The sequence below is a fragment of the Phocoena sinus genome, chromosome 11 (genome assembly GCF_008692025.1).
Source record: "Phocoena sinus isolate mPhoSin1 chromosome 11, mPhoSin1.pri, whole genome shotgun sequence".
NCBI classification, from domain to species: domain Eukaryota; kingdom Metazoa; phylum Chordata; class Mammalia; order Artiodactyla; family Phocoenidae; genus Phocoena; species Phocoena sinus.
In genome coordinates this window covers 4,398,347-4,425,945 of record NC_045773.1, presented here as the reverse complement: position 1 = coordinate 4,425,945, position 27,599 = coordinate 4,398,347, and the positions used below count along the sequence as shown (strand labels likewise).

General features: G+C 48.1%; 1 protein-coding gene across 8 annotated transcripts in view; it reads left to right on the top strand.

Annotated features, from left to right (window-relative positions):
- Positions 1-27,599, top strand: part of IFT122 (intraflagellar transport 122) — a 77,676-nt gene that overhangs the window by 12,018 nt on the left and 38,059 nt on the right. For 6 of the 8 annotated variants that reach the window (XR_004352116.1, XM_032648099.1, XM_032648095.1 and 3 more), the window contains exons 5-14: positions 2,700-2,776; positions 4,927-4,993; positions 5,932-6,078; positions 9,279-9,354; positions 15,695-15,886; positions 16,043-16,181; positions 17,384-17,586; positions 18,521-18,658; positions 20,099-20,263; positions 22,396-22,593. Coding sequence is in view for 7 of the 8 variants with exons in the window: in XM_032648099.1 (XP_032503990.1) it covers positions 2,700-2,776; positions 4,927-4,993; positions 5,932-6,078; positions 9,279-9,354; positions 15,695-15,886; positions 16,043-16,181; positions 17,384-17,586; positions 18,521-18,658; positions 20,099-20,263; positions 22,396-22,593 (1,402 nt within the window). In the remaining variant the exon portion in view is untranslated. Of the gene's footprint in view, positions 1-2,699; positions 2,777-4,926; positions 4,994-5,931; positions 6,079-7,112; positions 7,290-9,278; positions 9,355-15,694; positions 15,887-16,042; positions 16,182-17,383; positions 17,587-18,520; positions 18,659-20,098; positions 20,264-22,395; positions 22,594-27,599 lie in introns of all 8 variants that reach the window. The other 2 variants (XM_032648101.1, XM_032648096.1) reach the window with 2 other exon arrangements.

Genomic DNA, 27,599 nt, shown 5'->3' with positions numbered 1-27,599 from the left:
GTATTATTAGTTTGCCTCTTACTGAGCTACTGTAGCAAAAGGCCCTTAGCAAAGCTATCAGGGAGGACTTTTTTCTCTGCAGTTGAACTTCAAGTGAAGTTGTGGGGTTGTGCGCTGGGAGGGTTGGGGAATGAGTAAGTGAGGGAACAGTTCTTGAGCACTGCTGGCTTAGCCAGCACTGGGCTAGGTGTTTTCGTGTAGCTCAGTTTAGTTAATCTGATATCGCACATTCCACCCCACCCCGACCTGTCCTTTTTCAAGAGCCTCACATCCAGCCACGGTTGACACCCTGAGACTTGGGGTCAGTGTGCTCCAGGCCCCTCTCAGTGCAGAGGCTCTCCTCCTCTTCTTCCCCATCCCTCCGCCTGGTTAACCCCTACTCACTCTGCACATCTCAGATGTTGCTTCTTCTGTGAAGACTTTCCTGCCCCTGGAGCCTTGATTGGGTCTCCTTCATGGTGCTTCTCACAGCTGTAGTTTTTCTTCTTTCGTTTGGCCATAACGTGTGGCATGTGGGATCTTAGTTCCCCAACCAGGGACTGAACCTGTGCCCCGAGCAGTGGGAGCATGGAGTCTTAACCACTGGACAGCCAGGGAAGTCCCTAACAGCTGTAGTTTTACACTTATTCTGGTGGCTGATTGATATCTCCCATCAGCCTGTAAGCTCCATGAGGGCAGACACTGCGTCTGTTTTGCTCATGCTGTGTCACTGGTGCCTACTGCAATGCCTGGCCTGTAGTAGGTACTCAACAAATGATCGTTTTTCTTTCTTTTTTTTTTTTTAAATTATTTATTTATTTATGGCTGTGTTGCGTCTTTGTTTCTGTGCGAGAGCTTTCTCTAGTTGCGGCAAGTGGGGGCCACTCTTCATCGCGGTGCATGGGCCTCTCACTATCGCAGCCTCTCTTGTTGCGGAGTACAGGCTCCAGACACGCAGGCTCAGTAATTGTGGCTCACGGGCCTAGTTGCTCCGCGGCATGTGGGATCTTCCCAGACCAGGGCTCGAACCCGTGTCCCCTGCATTGGCAGGCAGATTCTCAACCACTGCGTCACCAGGGAAGCCCGTTTTTCTTTTTAATTGTGGTAAAATACACATAACATATCATCCTAAGCATTTTTAAGTGTATGATTCGGTAGTGCTAAGTACATCCATGTTGTCGTGCAGCCAGTCTCCAGGACTATTTTTCATCTTGCAAAACTGAAGCTCCACACCCATTAAGCAGCCACTTCCATTCCCCGTCCCCCAGCCCTAGGCACCACCATTCTACTTTCTGTCTCTATGAATTTGACTACTCTGGGTACCGTATATAAGTGGAATCCTATGGTGTTTGTCCTTTTGTAACTGGTTTATTTCACTGAGCGTAATGTCCTCAAGGTTCCTGTGTCAGAACTCCCTTACATTTTAATGCTGAATAATATTCTGGTGTATGTACAGAGCATATTTTGTTTATCCATTCATCTGTTATTGACGGACATTTGGGTTACTTCCACCTCTTGGCTATTCAGAATAATGCTGCTGTGAACACCGATGTACAAATCAACAGATCAATATTTGAATGAATGAATGAATGAATGAGGTTGTAAGTAAAGTATTACCCAGAAGTGGAGGAATAAAACTCAGGTTGAGGGACTTCCCTGGTGGCACAGTGGTTAAGAATCCACCTGCCAATGCAGGGGACATGGGTTTGAGCCCTGGTCCGGGAAGATCCCACGTGCCGCAGAGCAACTAAGCCCGTGTGCCACAGCTACTGAGCCTGCACTCCAGAGCCCATGAGCCACAACTGCTGAGCCCGCGTGCCACAGCTAGTGAAGCCTGTGTGCCTAGAGCCCGTGCTCCACAGCAAGAGAAGCCACTGCGATGAGAAGCCCGCGCACCGCAACAAAGAGTAGCCCCCACTCACTGCAACTAGAGGAAGCCCGTATGCAGCAACGAAGACCCAGTACAGCCAAAAATCAAAATTAATTAATTAATTAAAAACAAAAAACAGGGCTTCCCTGGTGGCGCAGTGGTTGAGAGTCCGCCTGCCGATGCAGGGGACACGGGTTCGTGCCCCGGTCCGGGAAGATCCCACATGCTGTGGAGCGGCTAGGCCCTTGAACCATGGCCGCTGAGCCTGCGCGTCCGGAGCCTGTGCTCCGCAATGGGAGAGGCCACAACAGTGAGAGGCCCGCGTACCGCAAAAAAAACAAAAAAACAAAAAACAACTCAGGCTGAGATGCCCCGTGTGGTACGTGACTCACTCAGCTTTCATTGTTATCTCAGATGTTTCCAGATATTGGTCTAGTATTTTCATTGTACGTCCATCCTGTATTAATGAATGTATTTCCAGGCCTCCACAAAGCAATAAGTGTTAGGGCCATTAATATGGCACTTCTTATGTACCTGGTGCTAGGCAAGGTGGTTTACATGATTCTCTTACTAGATGGCACACCAGAGGTGTGCAGCACACTAGTCTTGGAGGAGGTGGCATTTAAGCTAGGCCAGTCTGATGGGTGGGTAATGTTTGAGAGAGGAAAATAGTGGGTTGGGGGTAGCCCAGGAGGGGAGAACTCATCCCTGTGCTTTTAATTGGTCACTTGCATCAGAGTTCCCGGTGTGGAGTCAGAGAGGCTGTGGACCCATCGTTAAAATCTTGAGCTGTAGCCACTGAAGCATTTGTGGTTTGCTGCATAATCATCTACATTTGTTTACTTCCCAGGCACAATGATTCTATCCAGTGTGTCTCCTACAACCCTGTTACCCACCAGCTGGCGTCCTGTTCCTCCAGTGACTTTGGTAGGTTCTGATTCCCAGTGCCTTGTCTGGGAATAACTGAAAATTGGCAAAAAGTGCTGAAATCTATCCAGAATATGGTGGTTTTGTCCTGAGAGAGTTAATGCCGTTCTACCTCCCTTCAATGGCTGAAGGGAGGCTGGCACTTGTTCTTTAAATTGTGTAGAAACCAGGAGAGTGAGTGATGGCACTGAGTCTGGTAAGAAGTCTGGGAGACAGCAGGAAGGGCCCTGGGAGGGAGATGGTGAGAGGGATGGGAGAGCACAGGCGTTAAGTTGGTGTTGCCACCTCTGGGAAGCCTTCCCCGCCCCACCCTGGCAGGGACAGTTCAGTTGTCCCCACTTCCGGGTCCCCCAGCATCCGTGTATGTGTGGAAAGCTTCGCTGTGCTTCTTGTGCGGCGTGTCCCCATTAGTTGTTCAGTGGCTGTGGCTGTCCTTCCTGAGGGGCTGAATGCCCCGAGGAGTTCACCCACCCCACACACGGCACTGGTGTGGTCCTGGCTCAGAGGAGAAGCAGTGAGACGTCAGCGAAGAGGCAGGAACGCGAACAGAGGCTTGCATGTTCTCCTTTTAAGGTCGATTCTTGCTTACAGCTCATAAGTTCCGTCTTCCTTGCTAAGAGATAGTGGTTACAACAGAACAGCCATTGTTGAAGTCAAGGAGCGAGAGATCTAATCCCTTTCAGTTTCCCTCCTGATCTAAGATGAATGCATCCCCCAGTCCATCCACTGATAGAGTTCTGAGGTTCCAAAGAGAGGATGTAATTGAAAGCGTGTTGTATAAATAAAAGGGGAAGGGACTGTCATTCATTAAAAATTTAGCATTTTCTCCATGTGAGGCATTGGTCTGGGTGCTTACTTTTGGGGTGAAAAAGACAAAATAGAATTCCTGCCCTCAAAGAGCTTGTGGTTGGGGGCAGGTAGGGAGGAAGAATTTGTAAAAATATATTATTAAGGAATAATATTTGTTGAATGTTTGTGATATGCTAGGCACTGTGCTGAGAGTTGAAACAAATTCCTGTGTGAGCTCTGTGACGACCTCTGAGGTCTGAGGTCAGGTATTATTCTCATCCCCACTCCACTGAGGAACAGAACTTGAGCTTAGAGTGGTCCAGTGACTCACTTGAGGTCACCTAGCGGGTAAGGGATGGACCCAGGGCTTGGACCTAGGCCGTGTGATTGCATCTAGAGTCTGCTCTGATCAGTGCTGCCTCAGGGGCCTGGAGGGTGTGGTTTCCTCCAGCAGGAGGCTCTGAGGGGGCCTCGGTGGACCACAGGTAAGGTGTGCATAGGCTGAAATGCTGGAGGAGGCATTCTGGGCAGGGGAGAGGGGAAGCACATTGTTTGATGTTGCGCCTTGCTGTGTAAATGCGTTTCTGCCCTAGGATTACCTCCTTGGCTGTGCTTCATGGCTCAGGCAAAGAGTAGAATTTGCTTTTGTTGCCCAGACCTATACCTGTTGTGGGCCACTGAGTCACTGGCAGGAGGGAGCAAGCCGAAGGTGACCAGTGTGCCAGGGACATGGCACAGCCCAGATAGGGTCAGGAGAGACTGGATTTTCAGAAGGCGTCATTCATTACTTTGAATGCTAAGTTGTACTCTGCTTGCAGTGTAATGATTATGAACAGTGAAGTTGCCATTTCTTTGGCTTAAACTCCTGAAAAGTTGGCTATCAATTCACCCATATATCTTCCTCTCTTTTTTCTTTTGAAATAATTATAGATTCACAGTAAGTTGCAAAGATAGTTGAGAGGTCTTATGTACCCTTCTTCCTGTTTCCCCAATGGATACATCTTATGTAACTGTTGTACGGTATCAAAATCAGGAGGTGGGGCCTGGCACAATGTGTGTATATAGTTCTGTCATTTCATCCCCTGTGTAGATTACCATCACCACAAAGATACTCCTTTACCCTCATCTCCCCCATCTCCTGTTAGCACTAACCCCTTGTACCTGGTAACCATTCATCTGTTCCCCATCTTTATATAAGATGGAATCATATAGCATATGACCTTTTGAGAGTGGCTTTTTAAACTCGGCATAAAACCCTGGAGATCCATCTAAATTGTAGTGTGTACCAATAGTTTGTTCCTTTTTGTTGCTGGGTAATGTTCCAACCAACCTCTCTTCTTTTATGTTATTTTGTGTTGAAGGCTTATGGTCTCCTGAACAGAAGTCTGTCTCTAAGCACAAATCTAGCAGCAAGATCACCTGCTGCAGGTAAGTTAAGGGCAGCTCTGAAGATCGTTTTTTGTTCCCCGCTCTGCAAACAGACTCTCAAAGTCTGGTTAGTTCACACAGTAGAGAAGGTCTTGTGCTACCTAGTTGGTTTGGGCCCCATGTTTCCTCTTTTCTTTTCTCGTGGTCTCCTTGATGGGAAGAACCTGTGCTTTTGATCGGCAAGCAAAAGAGAACTGCAGGTTGCTTTTGTGCAGTTGTCCAGCAGCAGGCCTCCCCAGCATCAAGCTGTGCTCAGTGGAGGCTCTGGGGACCTGAGGCTGTCCTGGTCCAGGCAGCACATGCGCTGGAGAAAGCTCGGGCTTTGATATTAGATCTGGATTCGAATCCACATTCAGTGGCTGACAGGCTCTGTGACCTCAGGAGGTTCCTTATTTGACAAATGGGGATTAAGATGCTGACTTGATGGGGCTGCTGTGAAATGCACACGAGCTAATGAGTTTAAAGCAAGCAGCGCGGTGCCTGCACACGGTAGACGCTCTCAAATGGTGGCTGCTTGCTGCCCAGCTTCTGAGTGTAGCCTTTCTTTCCATTCAGCATTTGTTAGGCACCTGTTCTAGAGGCTAGCAACAACCAAGACGCAGATTCTGTTCTTCAGGTGCACTGGAAGTGGGGGGAGGTTGAAATGGCGAGCGGGGAATGGAGGCTGACCCCGCAATGCAGGCAAAGCTGAGGGCCATCGTGGCAGTGCAGACAGAGACTATGGGCACCAAGAAGGTGCTCCCGCCTTCACATCTCACCCTCCACTCCAGGAAGAAATGGGACTCTCAGTTTGGCCCTCTGACTTTTACATCAGGGTCAGGATGAGCCCAGCCATTGCTGCCTCATCAGGTTGTTTCAACCAAGGTATCATCCTCGCAACTTTGACTTTCTCTGTGTTCCTTTCCCCTCCCCATGCCCGTTGTTGGTTGTTTGAACAGCTGGACAAATGACGGTCAGTACCTGGCTCTGGGGATGTTCAGCGGGGTCATCAGCATACGGAACAGAAACGGGGAGGAGAAGGTGAAGATTGAGCGGCCAGGGGGCTCCCTCTCCCCGCTGTGGTCCATCTGCTGGAGCCCTTCAAGGTGACCGCACAGCTGTCCTCCTCCTAGGACGGAAACCCTGTGGAGAAGGCCTTCCTCAGCGGGCTGAGTTCTTTCCCCCTGAGGGCTCCATGATTCAGAGGCTTCTCACCCCATTTGACTGATCTGTTTTGGAACCTATTCCATGTGAATGGAATTTTTAAAGAGCCCATCTTGAGTTTTGGAATGAATCCCAGAAATTTAGCTGAGCAGATGAGCTATCTAGACCAGCTCAGTGTGTGTGTGCGTGAGAGAGAGAGGGAGAGAGAGTATGTACGCATGTGACACAGGAGAGCCATTTCCTTAGGAATCGAGAGCTCACCTCTCTGCTGTGGCTTTATTTTGGTCTTTTCCGCCTTTCAGTTCTTCCCTCCAAGTCTGAGCAGAAGATGTGCTTTTTCATGAGCCTTTTTTACTTTTTCATGAGCCTATTTTGCTGCCCTTGTCAAAAAAAAATCAAAATTAAGTATAAATGTCCCCAAAGCCTATAGTTCCACAAACATTTGGCATCTACCTTCTCTAACCTTACACACGTTTTCCTTACTGCGCTCATGTGACTTTGATGGTGGACTAATAGCTTTACATCCTCTTTGTATAATTCTGTGATATTATTAAACCACCAATATCCCCCACAGAGTCCTCTGAAGGTACAGAACTTAATGTTTACCAGCCCAATGTCATTTTGCAGGTGGTGCCTACTTGATTTAGAAGGTAGTTTAATTTCACTGCTTTTCTTACATCAGATTATTATGCTTCTTCATGAATAATTTTGTCCAGCCCAGGGCTGTACCATGTATGTCTAATGCCTTCAGAGGCCATTAGCCTACCCCAGAGTTCCTGCTGTTTGATTTTTGTGGCCACAGATGACTTTGTGGCTTCAGGGTACCATTTTTAATTCATGAGAAGCAGGACACCCAGTGTACCTGGTTGCTGTCCTCTTCCGGGTGGGGTTCAGGGGCTCCTTGACAGGTTTTGAAATTACAGCTTTAGTGTAGTTCTAGGCAACGTGATTGTGAACAACCACTTACTGTCTGCAGCCGATGGGAGTGTTTCTGGATGAACAGAGAGAACGAGGATGCCGAGGAAGTCATTGTCAACAGATATTTTCAGGAAATCCCTTCCACTCTGAAGTCAGCAGTGTACAGTAGTCAGGGTAGTGAGGCAGAGGAGGAAGAGCCAGAGGAAGAGGACGACAGTCCCAGGGACGACAACTTGTGAGTGTGTCCCGAGGAGCGAGAACCCTCCTTGGAAGGGTCCAGCCCCCAGCGTAGACCTGCTGGGGCAGGTGCTGCTCCGAAGCTCCTTTCTAAAAGGGACCGGGGGCGGGGGTGTTGCTGGTTAAAGCTCCTCCAGCAAGGGGGACACTCTCTCAAAACTTGTGAGTTATAAAATTCTTCTTTGAGAGACTTGAGGAAATACTGAAAAGTCTAAGGGAGAAAGTTTGACTTTTCTATAAAACCCCATCCCCTGAGGAAACCACTGTTAGCATTTTAGTGTATTTCCTCTCAGGCTTTTAGTGTATTCATGTAATGAACCAAATCATATCGTACTTCCTTTTTTTCCACTTAACATCATAGAGTGCACTTTTTCCGGTAACATTAGCGGTCCTTTGAGAAACATGATTTTTAGTGCCTGCCTCGTGTGCCCTTGGCACGGCCGCCCAAGAGTTCAGTGAATGCTTCTTCTCTTACTGGACACTTTCTTAGCCTGTTTCCACGCCGCACCTCACCTTGTATTTGCTAGGACACGTATCAGAGAGGAGGCCCCCATCTTACCCGCAGTCCTCACACCAAATCCTCGCTGTCCAGCTGTCCTTCCTTCTTTTCAGTCGAGGTTACCTGTAGGGAAAACACTGCAGGCTGGAGTGTGGGAGCCAGGATATTCTGATTGGGCAAAAGTGATCGAGCTTAGGACTTTTCAAACTGTGTTCTGTGGTGCCTGGGGTTCCTTGGAAAAAGAAGGTGGGAGGTGGGGGACAAGGAAGGGAGGAAAGGGTGGGTTTCAGGTCCCTATCTGTGCTTCAGCCAGAGCAGACCCTTTAATTGTTAGCACAAGTGTTTGTTTTGGTAAGGAGTCCCACTGCCAGGGGAAAAAAGGGGAAAAGAAGGTTGAAAACCACCCATCCAGCTCGTGGGGCTGAACCCGACCCAGAGCTGTATGTGTTCTCCCCAAGAGGGCTCACTGTAGCCTGGGCCTCTGGATGTGTTTGGATTTCAGTGCCATTCACACAGAGTTCACCTGTGGGTCCGCTCCATCCCTCTCCATCTTTGTCTTTTTTCCCTTAGTTACGAATTAGTGCTATTTTGCCGCTCTTGGCTGGGTTTTGCAGGTAGGGCTGCACCATGCTTTGCCTGCATATCTCATGGTGCTGCCAGACGACCGCAAGGCCCTGGGCTCAAAAAGCTGGAATTAGTAAAGAAAGAGGAGGCAATATTAGGTGGGTTAAGACCAGGACTCAAGGGCTGGGAATGTCTCTCTCTTGAACTCGATTCCTGAGTAGCCTGATCCCCAGCCTTAGCTGAGGAGGTTTCTCCTGTGCTGGTCCTACAGCCCCAGTTCCTAGACACTGATCCTGATAGGCACTCAGTTTCAAAGACAGTTGTTGGTCTTTTTTTTTTTTGAATTAGATCCAGTCAACCTTTTCACCTGTGCAAAAACCCCAACTGTAAGAGAACCTAGTTTTAGGTGTTAATTTCCCTCTTGAGGAGAGGCAAGCCAAGTTCCCCTCTGTCCATTAAAAAAATCAGACGATCCATGCCTTCCCAGTGCAGAAGACATACCTCTTCACCATCTCCCCATGTTTTATAGTGTGTAAGAGAGAAGCACTCTTGGGTCTGCAACCTTGCTGTTTCTTAGCTTTGCTCCTAGGAAACTGAAATGAGAGGTTTCACCTCTTCATTGTGGCAGTGTCTTGGCACCACGAGCACCTGAGTGGTGGGGCATTCAGTGAAATAACAGATACCGGGAGGGCTGAATCTCACCTGGTCCCTTCCCATTGGACTGATTGATGGGTAGGCCCACATTACAACTTTTGGCCTCTGTACTCTTGTCCAACATTTGGCAATCTGGCAGCCTGGCCAGGGCTTTCTTTTTCCTGTTGTTTGTTAAACTGTCAGGCTACACTGAGATGTAGATGCTGATGAGGGCTACACTCCTGAGCAGGCCATGGCCCCACGTAACCTTTTTTGTCTTCTGTTGATTAGAGAGGAACATAATGACATCCTGGCTGTAGCTGATTGGGGACAGAAACTTTCCTTCTATCAGCTGAGTGGAAAACAGGTATGTAACTCTATACAAGCCCGATGGGAGAAACAGTTTCGGTCATGCCTGTTTTAGTGTATTTTCATGTTTGGAGATTGTATTAATAATAATTGTACATTATTTTTGTTAGGTCCTGTTTATTGAGCATTTACTATGATACCAGCTTCGGTGCTCAGTGCTATGCATACTTTATCTCATTTAATTCTTACAAAACCTTTTGAAGTAGGTACTTTGATCAACTTTTCAGAAATGAGTAGATAATACTTAGAGCAGTGAAATAAATATCATGTCCAAGGTCTCGCACTGCTAGTAAATGATGGCACCTGGGATTGAAACGCAGCTTGGTCTGTAAGGTCTTGGTTTTAGTCATGACCCTACCTTCCTGTATTTGACTTATTCACCTTGTGAACAGTTATGAGCAGCCACTAGGCCAGCCCTTCACCTATTAGGAGCTGCTGACATAGCGCTGTGTAAGTCATTGCCTCTGCTCTGCGAGAGCTCACAGGCTGGTGGGGATAGCCAGCAGTCCCCGTGCAGTGCGATCCATGGCATGAGAGAGAATTGTACAGATAGACAGCTATAGGGACACAAAAAAAGATGGCAGCACTGCTTGGTGGAGACTGGAGATTTTGTAGAGGTGAGCTTTGAGCAGGACAAGCAGGAGCTCGCTAGGCAGAGGACAGTGGGAATGGCGTTTCAGGCAGAGGAATAGCATCTGCAAAGGCAGGGAAGAATGAAAATATGTGACAGTTCAGGCGACAGTGATTTGTTCAGGGTGACTGGATCCCCAGACTTGTGGACAAAGATGGAGCTAGAAAGGAAGATGGGGACATGACTGTAAAGGACCTGACTAGTGAGAATAAGGAGTTTGAACATCATCTACTGTAAGTATTCAGGAGCCATAGATCCAGGGAGGGAGTGACGTGGTCAGATTCCCATTTCAGAAGATTTCCTTGTTTCTGTGGATGGTGGATTAAGGTAGAGAGAGCCTGGTAGTAGGAAAATCTGTTAGTAGGCAGAAGACACTGAGGATTAGAGCGAAGGTAGTGGGGGTGGCTTGAACCACATACAAGCAGGTGAGAATTACAGCCTGTTCAATGGAGCCTTTGTTGAACAACATCCTTACTCCTCAAAAAATGTCATGCTAGAAGGGAAAGGTATCAGGTATGTGTAGCCTACCTTTGGGGCCGTTTCTTCTACCTCATCTTACTGTTGGTCATTTCTTTTATAATTAAGTAAAGAAAAAATAAGGAGTGTTTTCTCAGTTTCCCATGGCTGATTTCCCCAAACCCTCATTTTTATCATCTTGCATCTAGCCCTGGCCCTATCTATTCCTCCACTTAATGTGTGTACATCATCATTCAACAAATATTTATTGCATATCTACTGTGTAGTGGACATCGGGTGTGGGTATTGGAAGTTCATGGGAACAAAAATCCACACTACACAGGAAAGGAATGGGGTCTCGTTGCTATAGTGACCACAAAGAAGAGCTCAACGTGGGGCCCAGGCCATGGGAGATATCTTGCATGTATGCAGCTCCAGAGCTCATGTTGTGGCCCTGAGTTTTTGAATGATAAGCAACCTTACTCTGCTGAGATAACTTGTTTGGGACAGTAAAATTGTTTCCTCAGTGGCTAAGTGTCTTCTAAATCTGGGAAGATTTAGAATTAAATATACAGTGATGAAGTAGATCAAATCTATACTTTTGTGTTAGGCTTAGGTATAATGTGTACTTTTGGCATTTTAAGTGTTTGTAATGTTTAAGGGGATCTGGCTTAATAATGACAATAGCTAACATTTACTGAGTTTCAGGCATTGTATAAACTCTTTATAACGTTAATTCTTTTAATCTTTATAACAACTCTATGAGGTAGACACTATTATCACCGCTTTACATCTAAGAAAATTGAGGCACAGAGAGGTTCAGTAATTACCCAAAGACACACAGTTTAGTTAGTGGTCAAGCCTGGATTGGAACCCAGGCAGACTGGTACTAGAATCCCTATTAGAATCTCTATCAGATTTGTCTTATGATGACCATTTAAAAGACATAATCTGGTAATCAGTTTTATTCTTCCAGGTTTTTTTTGGCCATACTGCACAGCTTGCAGGATCTTAGTTCCCCGAGCAGGGATTGAACCCAGGCCTGTGGCAGTGGAAGCGAACTCCCTTATTCTTCCAATTTTAAATTGAAAGATAAAAGAAATTTTTATTAAGTACCTAAGCAATATTGGAATGTTAAAGAGATTTATTATATTTTCTGGCTTGGGATTGTGGGGGAGGTCACTGAGCTTCTTGATTCTATACATCTATGTCTTTATTATTTCACCAAATATAGAAAATTTTTTGGTTATTGTTTCTTCAAATAACTTTTCTTCCCCATTCTCCCCTGTCCTTCTGGGACTCCAGTTATACATGTTAGACCTTTTGATATTGTTCTCCAGGTCACAGAGGCCCTGTTCATTTTTTAAATCTTTTTTTTCCCCTCTGATCTTGAGATTGGAGGATTTCTGTTTCTCAGTCTTCAACTTCACTGACTCTTCTGTCGTCTGTAATATTTCTCTTACGCCCATCCAGTGAATTTTTGTTTCAGTTATTGTATTTTTCAGCTCTAGAATTTCTATTTAGCTCTTCTTTTGTATTTGTTCATTCATTACGAGTATATTTTCCTTTATATTCTTGACCATAGTTAGAATGGCTTTTTTTTTTCTTTTTTTTTTTGGCTGTGCCACATGGTATGCGGGCTATTTGTTCCCTGACCAGGGATCGAACCCGTGCCTCCTCCTACAGTGGAAGCTCGGAGCCCTCACTACTGGACCGCCAGGGAATTCCCTAAAATAGTTACTTTTATTTTTTTTATTATTTATGTATTCTTTTTTTTTTTTTTTTTTTTTTGCGGTATGCAGGCCTTTCACTGTTGTGGCCTCTCCCGTTGCAGAGCACCGGCTCCAGACGTGCAGGCTCAGCGGCCATGGCTCACAGGCCCAGCCGCTCCACGGCATGTGGGATCTTTCTGGACTGGGGCACAAACCCGTGTCCCCTGCATCGGCAGGCAGACTCTCAACCACTGCACCACCAGGGAAGCCCTAAAATAGCTATTTTTAAATTCTCATCTGCTAATTCTAAATTCTGAATCATCTTGGGGTCAGTCTCTATTGGTTGTCTTTTCTCTTGAATATGGTTCACACTTATCTGCTTTTTGGAATTTTGGGTTATATTCTGAACATTGTGAATGATACAGCATAGGGAACATCTGTCATGTTCCTCTTAAGATTATTGTGTAGTTTGTTTTTTTTTTTTTTTCCTTAAGCAGGTAGTTAACTTTGCTGGACTCAACATTTAAATTGTACCTTTCCTGTGTGGGCAGCAGCTGGAGTGTCTGTTCACCTCTTCAGCCTTTGCTAGGCTGCTTGGCATCTGCCCCACATGTGGCGTGTCTAGTTCAAGGGGCTCCAGATATTCAGCAGTGTATGTGCGGGATTGGGGCTCCCCCTCTGCATCTGTCTCTTTTCTGGGATTTCCTACCTCAATTGCAAGCGGCTGTGGTCGCTCCAAGTTCTGTGCTCATCCATCAGGTCACTGACAGTGCCTGCCCTCAGGCAAAAAGCCATTAAAAAAATGAGAAACTCACCTAATGCCATTCCCTTCTTCCAGATGCATTTGTGTCTTACGTCTCTTTCTGCTTCTGGTTGCTCTCCACTGCCTCCAGGTGGTTGTAGTTTATAGTTGGTCCAGAGTTTACAGTTGTTACCTGTAGGAGAGTTGGTCCAGTGGCAACTAGTGAGCATCACCAGAAGCTGCACGCCTTCAGTGCCATGACTCATGCGATTTTTTAGTTTTCTCATTAGAGCTACTATCATATGTAAGTACGAGGGGAACTTTTGATTATTAGGCATTTGAAATTCTTAAAAAGGACAATTGAATATATTAAGTTAATAATTGCAGTTTAAATTAGTTTAAGGAAATTAACTAAGTTGTAAATGAGACTAAGGGATTTTATGGTCTGTTGAAAATTGAATTCCATAAAGTTTAATGAAAGACTCCTTTTCAGTTGGTTGCTTATTTTTAAATTTTATTTATTTATTTTTATTTTTGGCTGCTTTGGGTCTTTGTTGCTGGGCATGGGCTTTTCTCTAGTTGCGGCGAGTGGGGGCTACTCTTCGTTGTGGTGCATGGGCTTCTCATTGTGGTGGCTTCCCCCGTTGCAGAGCATGGGCTCCAGGCATGCGGGCTTCAGTAGTTGTGGCACGTGGGCACAGCAGTTGTGGCTCGCAGGCTCCAGAGCGCAGGCTCAGCAGTTGTGGCGCACGGGCTTAGCTGCTCTGCGGCATGTGGGATCCTCCCGGAGCAGGGCTCGAATCCGTGTCCCCAGCATCGGCAGGTGGATTCCTAACCACTGCGCCACCAGGGAAGCCCTGGTTGCTTGTTTTTACTAGGTTTATAAATAGGAAAATATTTGTAAGTTGAACAAATATTTGTAAGTTGAACAAAACTTGAGAAACAAGGATTTTAGAGTTATTTCTATAATAAAGTGATTATTAGTTTAATAATGATAATAAAAAATAATCTTTTGTCACAGAAGGCACACTCAGGGGCAGCAGAGGACCCGGGTGACAGTGAGGAGCGTGGGCTTTAGTGGGGAGACGTCAGGTTAAATGTGCAATTACAGAGCAGTGAGAGAAATGCTGTGGGAGAGGCCAGCACAGGGAGATGGGTCTTAATTAGGCCTTGGGTGAGCAGGGAGACTGGGGGATGCTTCCTGGAGGAGATGACACCTGGCAGAGAAGAAGAGGGAAAGGGCACTCTGGGCCAGGGCTGGGGTGGTGTGGAGAATGGCACCTGTCATGTCATCATGGAGGATTGAAAGAGCATGGGCCACTCAGGAAGCTAGAAGAAATTCATTTTGGCTGAGAGAAGGATCTTGGGAACAGAGCTCAGGAGCTTGACCTTCATTCTGAAAGCAGAGGGGGCGCCATCAGAAGTGAAAAAACAGTGCACAGAGTGGGAGAGAATTTTTACAAATTGCTTATCTGATAAGGGACTTGCATCTAGAATATGTAAAAAACTCCTACAACTCAATAGTAAGACAACCTAATTAAAAAATGGGAAAGGGATCTGAATAGACGTTTCTTCAAGCAAGATATACTTGTGGCCAGTAAGCACATGAAAAGATGTTCAACATCATTAGCTACCAGGGAAATGCAAGTCAAATTCACAATGAGACACCAGTTCACACCCAATAGGATGGAGAAATTGGAACCCTTATTTACTACTGATATAAATGTAAAATGGTACAACCAGCCACTTTAAAAAAGTCTGGTAGTTCCTAAAACGTTAAACATGAAGTTACTGTATGACCCAGCAATTATACTCCTAGGTATGCGTACCTAAGAAAGAGGAAAACATATGTCTACACAAAAATTTGTACACAAATATTCGTATCAGCATTATTCATAATAGCCAAAAATAGGGAGAACCCAAATGTCCATCAACTGATGAATGGATAAATAAAATGGGGAATATCCATACAATGGAATATTATCCAGCAATGGAAAGGAAAGAGGTACTGATACATACTACAACAAGGGTGAACCAGTCACGAAAGGTCACATATTTTATGATTCCATTTATATGAAATGTCCAAAATAGGCAAATCTATAGACACGAAGTAGATTAGTGGTTGCCTGGGGATGGAAAGAGGAGGGAATAGGGATTGACTGCTAACAGGTACAGGGTTTCTTTCTGGGGTATTGGAAATGTTCCAGAATTAGTGATGATGGTTGCACAACTCCAAATATATTAAAAGCCGATGAATTGTACACTTTAAGTGGGTGAATTGTATGGTATGTGAAATTCCTCAATAAGGTTGTTATAAAGAGAAGTTAGGATGAGTGTAGTTTCAGAATAAAGGACAGTTTTTAGAAAATTGAATGGACTTAGTCTTGTGAAATACAAAAAAAGGAAGGAAAGAAGGGAGGGAGGGAGGAAAGAAAAGGAAAAAGAGAAGAAGCTGAGGGGAATCCTGAACCCTAGTAAAGGCTGTGTGCGGAGGAAGGCCTATGGGAGAAAGACCATCTCGGGTGCAGATTGGCCGAGGAGCTAAGACACACCCCTGGAGCAGCTGGGTGGGACTGGGGAAGACACTGGAGGATTTGGCTGTGTCGAGGGGAGAGGTAGAGTGCTCCAGAGGACTGGCCTGCGTTCATGATGGAATCAGTCACACACGGGAGAATGCTGGCCAGCTCTCCCCAATCTTCCCAGCTCCCTCTAAAAGTTGGAGGGAAAAGCCCTTGATTGTGTTGTGATTATTATGAATTCAGAAGTAGATTTCCCTTGGTGTGTTCTCTTTCCTCAGATTGGGAAGGATCGGTCACTGAACTTTGACCCCTGCTGCCTCAGCTACTTTACTAAAGGGGAGTACATTTTGCTGGGGGGGTCAGACAAGCAAGTATCCCTTTTCACCAAGGATGGAGTGCGCCTCGGGACTGTTGGGGAGCAGAACTCCTGGGTGTGGACGTGTAAAGTGAAACCCGATTCCAACTATGTGGTAAGAAGGGGGAGTTCATTTGATGGGCCATTGCCAGAGTAGTCACTGAACATCAGCCATGTTTAGCCAGTCAGATCATTGACGCTCGTTCCTGACAAGCGGGAGGGTCGATGCTTTCTCCACAGAGAGCTGGGAATTGACAGTCTTTCTCTTCAGGTGGTAGGCTGCCAGGATGGCACCATTTCCTTCTACCAGCTTATTTTCAGCACAGTCCACGGACTCTACAAGGACCGATATGCCTACAGGGATAGCATGACTGATGTCATCGTGCAGCACCTGATCACCGAGCAGAAAGGTAAAAGGCAGGTATGGCCCCTCTGCCCTCCAGACACTGGGAAGAGGGGCAGGTTGAGAGGGCTCCTGACAGGGCAAATGAAATGGTAGGAAATGTTTCTCCTTGGTCTTTTGGAAACACACTGGACCACCAGCTCTTGCTTTTTTTTTTGTGGTGGGGTGTGGAGAGGATGTAGATGTCTTTGAAAGCAATAAACCCTCTCTCCAAAACAAAAAAAAAAAGAAAAAAGCACAGACTCAGAAAATTTCGCAGATAATACTGAGGGGAACGTGGGCTCCCTGGCTAAGGAGGGTAACGTATCACAAGTTAGAGCTGGGGGTTGGGGCTGACCTGCATGGGTCTCTGTGGACCTGTATCCTCTCTGGTCACAGTCCCTTCGGGGGTGCTGCTCTGTCAGCTCCGTGTCCACTCGCCTCCTGGCGGGTCCTTCTCCCAGAGATAAGCCCGCAGTGGGCTGCACAGGCTTGGTCAGAAGATCAGGGTTCCAGGCCTAGTGTAGTCAGTCTCCTCCTCTGTCCACCCAAGTGGCCATGCTGGTTAAATGCACTGACTTCAAGTGCATTCGTATCCAGATGTGCTGGCCACAGCACACTGCTGGGGGCCTGTGGGTAGGGATCCAGATCGACGGTTGTCCTGCAGATTCAGGTGGCATCCTCTGGTCCTCATCTGGGAGCAGCACCTCTGGTTGAAGATTCCAGCTATGATGGTGAGGGTGTAGCTACTTGGGTAGCTCCCCGGTTTCCTTCCTGAGGACATTTTCTCCACCTGGTCTGTAGCAAGAGTGTGAGACCCTAGTGTGTACCAGAAACTACCTTTGGTTCCCTGTTGTCAAGGGTGGTGGGTGGGAAGTGGCCAGAGGTGTAGGCCGTTACCCAGACGGGCTCCTGATCATCAGGGGCCATTAGTGCCATGCAGAGGAATTAGATTTATATTCAGCAAGTGATGGTAGCACAAAGAATTTTACTTTCCATAGCCAGTTGTAAGCTTTGGACCACAAACATTGTATACAATTTTGGATCTCAGTTTAGCAGAGCTGATTGTACATATTAGACACTCTGTAAAGATATTTTGATGAGAGTGTCTCCTTTAATTGCCAATAGCAGTAACTAAATGGTGGCTTTTAATTTCTCTGCCTTCTACCTTACTTACCAGCCTCTTGGTAGAGCTGGGTTTTTGTTTGTTTGTTTTTTCCTCTTTGACAGTTCGGATTAAATGCAAAGAGCTTGTCAAGAAAATTGCCATCTACAAAAATCGATTAGCTATCCAGCTGCCCGAGAAAATCCTCGTCTACGAGTTGTATTCAGATGACTCGTTGGACATGCGGTACCGGGTGAAGGAGAAGATTGTTAGGAAATTCGAATGTAACCTCCTGGTGGTGTGTGCCGACCACATCATCCTCTGCCAGGTGGGCAGCGGCGGCTGGGAGGGTGGGGCCGCATCCACTTCATGCTTCCTCCAAGAGTGGGGTACCCAGCTCACGGCTTTAAAATTGGTCACTGGGAAGCAGGGCCCTTTCCATCAAGCTCAGTGGCTATTCATTGCTTTCATTTTATTGGCATCTAGATGAGTCACACTCTACCAGAAAGTCATGGGCCATAAACTGGAAAATACTTTTTTGTATTGCAAAGCACTTTTTTAAACTGGGGTTGTATATATATTTTAATGACTTAAAGCATACATTGATATCCCACAAAAGGAGGATCAATATTTTTTGGTAAACATATACACCTAAAAATTTGTGATAACTTTCAGTTAAACAACAAAAAAAATTGTATCAACTCACAGTCGTAAAGGAAATTTTACTTCTGAGAACTTTTTTCACAGAAAAACATTTCTCAACTTAGAGCTTCCTAGAAATGTCTAGGTCAACGCCAGGCGGGTTTGGAAAGACTTCAAGAGAAGGCCAGCCCAGCATCTTTCTTGGAAGTAGAGGTGGATTTGGTTTCAAGAAACTAGGCCTGTTGGAAGTGATAAAATGGAAGAAATCCTTTAGGAATCACTGGATGTAAAATACTATTAAAATCTCTCTAAAAATCTAGAACTTCAGGCAGTTTAGGGGTACCACAGGTTATAGGATAGATGTGGCAAAAAGCTGTGCTTTTGGTTGCTGCCTCTGGCTGTGGCCGCCTGGAGGTCTGCTCAAGAACTGAGGCTGAGCTGGGCTTCGTGGGGAAAACTTGTGTGCAGGGGTAGTGGTGCCAGGCCGGGGGTCTAGATGGGGTTCAGTAAGTACTGAGCGTGTAGGTGTTTTTCATCCCTTAGGTGCAGGCAGACCTCCTTGGGAGGGCTGGGCATGCTTATTCTGTTGAATATCACGCAGAGCTGCACTTGCTTTCTAGGAGAAGCGGCTGCAGTGCCTGTCCTTCAGCGGAGTGAAGGAGCGGGAGTGGCAGATGGAGTCTCTCATTCGCTACATCAAGGTGATCGGCGGCCCCCCAGGAAGGGAGGGTCTGTTAGTCGGCCTGAAGAACGGACAGGTGAGTGCTCCCTCACGTCTCCCATCAGGCTGATTATCTGCAGGCGGACACTGGTGACCAGACTGGTTATGACCCTGAGGTGGGTTCCCTGGGGCAGGAGCAGGGCTCCCCTGCCTCACCCCACCCCCCACCCCAGGCACATTGGAGGGCATCCCAGAGTTCCATTTTATGAGGACAGCTTCAGGCCAAAGATGCTCCGACTCATAGCATGCCGAGTTCTGACAGAGTCGGCCCTGCAGCCTCTGGGCTGCCGTAGAGTGGGTTAGTGGATTTAAGGTCACCCAGAAAGTGGGAGACTTGTTAGAGATTCAGTTTCAGTGCCTTGCTAGAGAGGAAGGCAGAGCTCGTTCCTTAGGTCAGGTCCCGGTTAGAGCAATGAATGGATCAAGGCATGTGTTCTAGCTTGTATCCCAGAGGGTACTAGTCCTCACGCTGTTACTCGATGTTTAAGATAAATGGACCCTTTGCTCAAATAGATGTGGAAAATCTAGGTTACAAAACGTTAAGCAGATATGTGTGTGTGTGTGTGTGTGTGTGTGTGTGTGTGTGTGTGTGTGTGTGTGTGTGTGTGTGGTCTTTGCTCAGAAGAAGAAAGTTCTAAGTGGGTTACATGGAAATTTGAAAGGAAAAATATAACTGCATTAGCCTGAGAGTCAAGCTGTCTAGCAGATGGCTTGTGGCTGAGCCTTGTCAGGCCTTTCCTGGGGACGGAAGTCATGGAAGTTGAGATTGGCAGGGGCCACAGTGTAGCAACACCACGGGGAAGGAAAGCCAGCTTCCTTCTCTCTGTCGGCTATCACTTCCAGTGCGAGACTGGAGAGCATGGGCTTTGTGGGCAGGTGGACCTGGGGTCATGTTCATCTGTAGCTACTCACTAGCTGTGTGACCCTAGGCAGGTCACTTCACCTCTCTGAGGCTCAGGTTTTACAAATGAAGAGAATACCACATGTTTCACAGGGCTGTTAAAAATGGTCAATAACTGATAGCTATGTACATCATCAACTCCATCATCAAAATTCTCATCATCCCCACCACCAGCATCATCATCGTCATCTTGCTGTGGCTACACCAGATGTCTTGTTAGTGTTTACAGGCGCCTCTTCCCGTGGTAGTTTGTGACTCAGCTCTCGTTAGATGCTGTCTCCTAACCCTGCGGTTTGGGTGATGTTGTTAATAGTCCCCAGTCAAGCAGACACTCAAGTGAGTCGGTTGTGTCTTGGGGACTGTCATTACCTTGGCGACCTCTGACGGACCACACTCCCGGTCTCCTATGGAGAAAGCTCCGTTCTCTTTCTTTTGATGGGTCCTTTTCTCCACACAGAGCCTCTGGTGAAGTTAGTGGGAGTTGTTCTTGTAGAGCACACGGGTTCCAATGGCCTGGTGGTGCTCCAGGGTGTTGTTGCCTTGGGGACTCACAGTTTTCCTCTGAAATTTTGCCAGATCCTGAAGATCTTTGTGGACAGTCTCTTTGCCATCGTCCTGCTAAAGCAGGCCACAGCCGTGCGCTGCCTGGACATGAGCGCCTCCCGCAACAAGTTGGCCGTGGTGGATGAAAACGACACGTGCCTGGTGTATGACATCCACACCAAGGAGTTGCTATTTCAGGTGACCCCCAGGAGTGCCCAGGACGAGGTCCTTGCCTAGAGACCCTCCCCTGGCTTCCCAGTCCCTGCAGGAAGGGCTCACTCTGGCTCCCAGGCGGGCCTTCGGGGAGAGCAGTGAGGTGTAGCGTGTGGGGACCACACAGCAGCACAGAGTCCAAGAGGCCGGGCCCAGCCTGCACCTCGCACGCGAGCGGCGGGAGCTGGGCGAGCCTCGTGGACTTCGGTTTCCTCACAGGTAAGGTGGGCAAGTTACACCTTTCTTGTGAGGTTACTGTGAGCAGTAAATGAGTAATAATCAGTCTAAGTGGGGCTCATAGGTGGGCTCTCAGTAGGTGGGCTAATGTGAAGATGATTCTTTTGAAAAAGTCTGCTGCTCACCGGCTGGAGGCCTGCCTGTGTCTGCGAGTGCCCTGAGACACGGTCAGGAAACAGGACCGGTTTTGTCATCTGAAAGAAGGGAAGGGATGGGGGCAGCCCTTCCTCTGCTGTTTCCCAAGGATACTGTAAGAGCCAACAGGAGGTGGAGTGTGCGGGGGACAGTGGTTGCTTACCCACTGCTTGGTCCTGTGGCTGGAGGAGGGGTGTCCCCGGAGAAGAGCCACCCACAGGCTCCGTGCCCAGCGTCCACTGGCTTTCTGCTGGACTCGGTGCTGCTCTTTGCCTCTTTAGGGCTTTGTAAGCGGTCAGGGCCATTTGCCTGAGGCGGGTCCCTCCAGAGCTAAAGCCTCCCCTGACTGGCTTCCTCAGCCACTGCAGGTGTCCCTGTGTCATGGCAGATTGAGGACCCTTTATCAGGGCTCCTCCTTGTCCTCGGCAGCAGAATCAGCACAGCAGGGGGGGCGGCCTCAGTCGTTTGGAGGGGGACACCTGGCTACCACTAGCCCAAGGCGACTCCCCCATAGCAACTCGCCCCCATCACCGGGAGGCAGAGTGGTTTCAAGGAAAGAAAGAGCACAGGCTGTGCCTTCAGACAGACCTGCCTCCAGTCCCGCCTTCATCACTTACTGTGTGATCTCAAGCAAGGTAGTGAAGCTCTCTGAGCCTCAATTTCTCCTTACGTCTAACATGCAACTAGTACTTGCCCCCTCACAGAATTGCTGCTGGGCTCAATAAGGTACCGTAGAACCTAGCTCAGTGCCTGGCACAGAATAGGGCCCTCGGTGTTACGTCTCTTCTCTCCAGACTGAACACCCATCCCCTGGAGGTAGGTTAGCAGGCCCCCAGTTGTGAATCTGCGCCTGAGCCTTGAAGGAGTGGAAGGGTGTGTGTCCTTCCCGGTCCCCACTGAGGGTTCTGCAGGCAGCCAGGGAAGGTAATTCTCCAATCTTGCCAGGAGACACAAACATTCCCAGCTATCTTTTTTTCTCCTCTCAGCTGCCCCAGCCCCCTGCAAGCAAAAACAGCTATATTGTTTTTTTCTCATTATAAAAGTAATCCATGCTCATTATAAACGATTCAGGCATTGTATCAGATTCTAGGCAGGCAGATAGGTATGAACATCTGCTGGTCCCTGGGGCCCCAGAGCTGAGCAGAAAACTCTGGAGGGGAAGTGAGGGGGAGGGGTGCCTCCCAGGGAGACTGTAGTTTTTACGTGTGTGAATTGTCAATGCAGAGAGAATATATTATTTTCTAATTTTAAAAATAACTCACTGTTCTTTTTCTTATTATAAAAAACAATAGATGTTCATGGACTAAAAGAAAATTTCAGACAAACAGAAAATGTAGAAAATAAAAATTACCCACAATTCCACCCACCCTCAAACAATCCCTGTTAATTCTTTGGAATATACCCTTTTAAACCTTCTTCCATGACTAGCTTTGTATATTCATTCTTTAATAGAACTAGAACCCACCTTGCTGATTTTCTCACTTACTATGTAATTATTAATACTTGGGGATAATAATATTTTTTTCAAAAATAATGCTTGCTTATTAAAAAATTCCTACACACATAGTGCAAAGAGGAGCTTGCCTCTGTGTCCTGTCCATTATGTCCGATCCCCTTCTCCCCCAGTTCCCTACACCCCACTGTTGGCAACTTAGTGTGATTCAGGCTTTAAAAGGAGTCCTTGTCTGAGTGTAGGAATGGTGTCCACGCCCGGGGCTGTCACCCTCACCATCCCTGTTCCTCAGGAGCCGAACGCCAACAGTGTGGCCTGGAATACCCAGTGTGAGGACATGCTCTGCTTCTCTGGAGGCGGCTACCTCAACATCAAGGCCAGCACCTTCCCCGTGCACCAGCAGAAGCTGCAGGGCTTCGTGGTCGGCTACAACGGCTCCAGGATCTTCTGCCTCCACGCCTTTTCTATGTCGGCCGTGGAGGTGCCACAGGTAACCAGGGAGCCTGTCAGCTCTTAGCCGGGGCAGGGCAGATGAGACCAGGAAAGCCAGGCTCCTCGTGGTGCCTGGGAGGGACTGGGGGGGAGAGAGGGGAGAGAGACTAGAGTGGCAGCCGTGACAGCATGGAAGGCACTCTGGACTTGAACCTGAACCCCATCTCCACCCTTTGCAACCTGCGTGTCTTTGGGCAAACAGCTCAACCTCACTGAGCCTCCATTTCTTTCTGATCCTCCTTTCCTGGGAGGGGCGGGGAGGGGTATGCAAGGTTGTCTGGCAGCAGACAGCATGTTTTACTGAGAGCCGTGCGTGGGACAGAGTGGAACAAGCTGGCAAAGCTGGGAGTCCAGCTGGGAGTCCAGCAGGGCGTCCGCATGGCGTGTGAGGGGGTGGTGTGTGCGTGTGAGAGAGAATATGGGTGGGACAGGGCGTGGGAGCCGAGGTCTGTTGAGCCAGAAAGGGAGCGTGGGACTGTCTGCACCCGTCCCTCAAACCAGGAGGAGGCCAGAACAGATGTGGGGGGTTGGGGGGAGCTGGAGTCCAGAGCCACGGAGTAGTGGGGAGGGCAGAAACAGACAGGAGGGCAGAGATTGACGACCCAAGTTGGGGCTGGCCTAACCCCAGCGGCCCCAGCTTCCTGTCTTCTCCCCAAGGGAATCGCGCCCTCTGTAGAGCTGTTTTAAAATAGAGACAAGTGCCAAGGAGAGGCTAGCCCTCAATTTCCCATCCTCGAGAGAGAATCACTCTGTACGTTGAGGCTTGTGGGATCTTAGTTCCCCGACCAGGGATTGAAACCGGGCCCCTGGCAGTGAAAGCAGTAAGTCCTGATCACTGGACTACCAGGAAATTCCCAAGAATCACTCTTTTTTTTTTTTTAAATAAATTTATTTTATTTATTTATTTTTGGCTATGTTGGGTCTTTGTTGCTGTGCATGGCCTTTCTCTAGTTGTGGTGAGCGGGGGCTACTCTTCATTACTGTTCGTTGCGGTGCGTGGGCTTCCCAGTGTGGTGGCTTCTCTTGTTGCGGAGCACGGGCTCTAGGCGCACAGACTTCCGTAGTTGTGGCTCACGGGCTCAGTAGTTGTAGCTTGCAGGCTCAGTAGTTGTGGCTCGTGGGCTCTAGAGCGCAGGCTCAGTAGTTGTGGCACACGGGCTTAGTTGCTCTGCGGCATGTGGGATCTTCCCAGACCAGGGCTCGAACCCCTGTCCCCTGCATTGGCAGGCAGATTCTTAACCACTGTGCCACTAGGGAAGCCCAAGAATCACTGTTAAAGATTGTAGAATATATGCACCCAGACTGTTTCTATATGTACATATAATAGATGTGTGATACGCAACTATGAGTATATGATTTTATATAAACATTTTTAAACAAAAGTGGAACCATACTGTAAATACTGTTTTGTGACTTTTTTTTTTTTTTTGTGACTTTTGTCTGTAAGTGTTGCTCCTATAGATGAAACTTCAGGTTTACTGTACTTACTTTACTGAATGTGGATTATAATCTTCTAATTACCTGACATTTACATACTGCAGACCCATCACTTTGTATGAATTATTGGCCATCAACTAGCACTCTGGCTTTTTCACTCAGCAATCTACTGGAAACATGGCTCCACATTAGTAAATGTGCTTCTCTAGCATTTAAAAATACTGAGGTGATTGTAGATTCACATGTAATTGTAAGAAATCATACAGAGATCCTTTGTACAACTTGCCGAGGTGTTCCCGTTGGTAACAGTTTGTAACCACAGTATAGACTTATCACCTGTGTATGTGAGTGGTACCTCCGCCATCAGCCCACAAGGTCCCTGGTGTTAGGTTGCCCTTCTGTTATAACCACACCCCCTTCCTGCTGCCTCCATTGTTTTTAATGATTGCTTTTTGTCCTGTCACATGATGTCCACAACTTACTCAACCAGCGCCTATTGTTCGATGGTCATGCTGTTTACAGCTTTTTCCCTATTGTAGATAGTGGGCATCTTTCTAGCTAAATCTTTGCACCAATCCCAGTATAGCTCCTTGGTATAAATTCCTAGGAGTGAAATTGCTGGGTCAGAGGTCATGTCTATATGAAAGATTTGTAGACGTGTCTCCAGATTGTCCTTCAGCTGGGCTCCATCCGTCTGCGCCCCCTCCAGACACCTCACCTTCACTCGCGCCCCCTGCCTTGGCTTCTTGTAAAGGCTGGGGCTGGGGTCCGCTTCTCCCTCAAAGCTGATGATACCCTTGTTACTTATTGCTTCGGGAATTAATAGTGCCTGACACAGAACAGTTATTCAATAAATGGTAGTAGAATTAAGATCTGAGGAAAAGGAGAGAGAAAAAAAGAAAGCCAGAGAAAGAAGGGAGAGAGGTGGGTGGAAGCAGGGCAGGAGGAGGGGCAAGAACCGCCCCTGCTGGACTGTTTCCTCGCCGGGCTCCCCATCCCGAGCACTGGCTCCACAGCCACCAGAAACACAGTCCTCCTCCACCGTGCCAGACAGGCCGTGCTGAGTGACAGTTTTCCTCCAAGACTGCCATCGTGACCTCGAAGATAAATGCAGTTTGCTGCTGCTCCCTGGCTTTGGCCGCCAAGAGGAGCCAGCAGGGCAGCGCGGAGCTTCCTCTGAAGCCAAGTCCTTCAGATTCAGCAGTCAGAGCCCCCTTGGCTGCACGAAGGCCGTCCTGCTGATGCAGCAGGTCACTACTGCCAAGGGTTCGGAAAGGCAGCCTCGAGACAGAGGCTGTTTATCTGTCGCCTCTGCCTCCAGCCATCCTGTGGCTTTGGCCCAGAGAGGAGGGAGAAAACAGACCTGCTCTGGGGATTTCTGGTTTCCTTTCGAAATTTACATCATCTTGTGCAAGAATTGGTTAGTCAGGGCTGCCAAGTAGGGCGGCGAACCCTGGTGGGGCTTCTCAGGGCGGTGGTGACTTCATGCTTGGAATGCAACAATGAGATCAAGTAGAGCTCAGAGGGCATTTGTTCCCTCAGTATATTTTTAAAACTCCCGTTCTCAGATGGTGCCTCCCAGGCAAGCCCGAGTGTTAACCATTTGTCCTGGGCTGGCTTCTCCTGTGCTTGTCTGAGTCCCCGAACCACCCTTACGGGGCTCAGCCTTGGGGGCAGTCGAGGGGAAGGAGCAGTGGGTTTGAGTTCTGACTCTGCCGTCTCAACCAGCTGTGACCTTGAGCCGCTCCTTTTACTCTTTGGGCCTCACTTTTCCTTGCAGTGGAGCTAAACGCACCCATCCTTCAGGTTTTGTCTGGCCCAATTCCTATTATTGTTATTATCAATCTTTAAATAGCAAACCCTACAGAACAACTAAATTGGAGCAGAGGTTGTTCACCAAAGGAGTTTAGAAAGGAAAGCTCCTTGTTCTTGGGGAGTTTGAGAAAGCTTCCATGAGGTGGTGACAGTTGATCTGAGCCCAGAAAGGTCTGGAAAGACAAAGAGGAGCAGCAGGTGTGTTTCTGTGCTGAGAAAGCACAGTGGGGAGGGAGCAGGCTCGCTTTCGCCTGGCACCTTCCCACTTTCAAGGCGCTGGTAGCCAGTGGACTGGGCAGGGCATCATAACAGAGGCTAATGAGTTTACCCCAAACCCCACAGCTAGGATATGGCTGAGCCAGGCCGGGGTTCTAGCTCAACTGCTCCCCGCTTCATGCCCTGCCGCCCCCTTGAAGGGAGGGGAGATGGGGGCAGGGCAGAAAAGGTGAGCATTGAGAAGCAGTCTTGCTGTCAGAGGGGAGAATAGCTTAAAAAGAAACAAGTTTCCTTCAACTCTAAAGCTAAAAAATGGGGTCGGGAATTTCAAAGATACAGGCCCCAGACAGAGACAGCAGCTCTTCCAGCTCCACATTTGGGAACCGTTAGCGCAGAGGCACTGGCGGATCAGTTCCACTGCCCAGGAAGCCAGAAGGAGGGGTGCAGTCCCTTTAGCACGCTGACTGGCCTTTCGTTGTTGAGGACACCCGGACCCAGCTCACACCTGTTCTTGTGTGCGAAAGAACACACACACACACACACACACACACACACACACACACACATACACGTGGCAGGGAGGAGCATGGAACCTGGACAGCGTGCCCCCAGTCCAGCTCCAGGGCTTCCATGTGCCACTTCTGTGTCCTTAGCAGGTCAGTTGCCCTCTCAGTCTCCGGGCAGTAATCAGGGGGCAGTAATACCTACTACACAGGGCTGTTGGGACCGATCCAAAAGCACTTAGTAAACCTAAAAAAAGAAGTTATTAAGAACTATTCACAGGTGTCATGGTGAGGCAGCCCTGTCTGGTTGGAGGGATGGTAGGAAGGTTCCCAGGGCCAGGGCACTAGGAGATGGCAGCCTTTCTTGGGAGAAGCAGGTTTTTCCGCCCTCTTCGTAAGAGGCCATCCCAGGCCCCTTCCTCAGTAACGTTGTTCATTCCTTCAGCAAACGTAGACTGAGGGCCTGCTGAGGGAGTTAAGTACGACCCCGCCGCCACCTTCAGGTTGTGCCCAGCCTTATGGGGACAGACCTTTATTAAAATACAGCCGGAGTGACTTCCCTGGTGGCACACTGGTTAAGACTCCATGCTCCCAATGCAGGGGGCCCGGGTTCAATCCCTGGTCAAGGAACTAGATCCCACATTCATGCTGCAACCAAGAGTTCGCATGCCACAGCCAAGGAGCCCACCTACCACAACTAAGGAGCTGGCAAGCTGCAACTAAGGAGTCTGCGAGCCACGACTAAGGAACCTGCAGCTAAGACCCAGCGTAACCAGATAAATGAACAAATATTAAAATAAAATAAAATAAAAATAAAACCTCTTGAGGGGTCAGTGAAGACTTTACAGAAGAGGTGACATTTTAACAGGGCCTTTAAAGCCAATTAGGTACTTTGCAGAGGACGAGGAAGGGCAAAGGCATTCCAGGCAAGGGTGACATCTTGTGACCCGGCCACCCTGGAGGTGGGGAAAGCCGGTGGTGGTGGAGGGGAGGCGGGTGGAAGTTTGTGCTGCTAAATACGGTGGTTCAACAC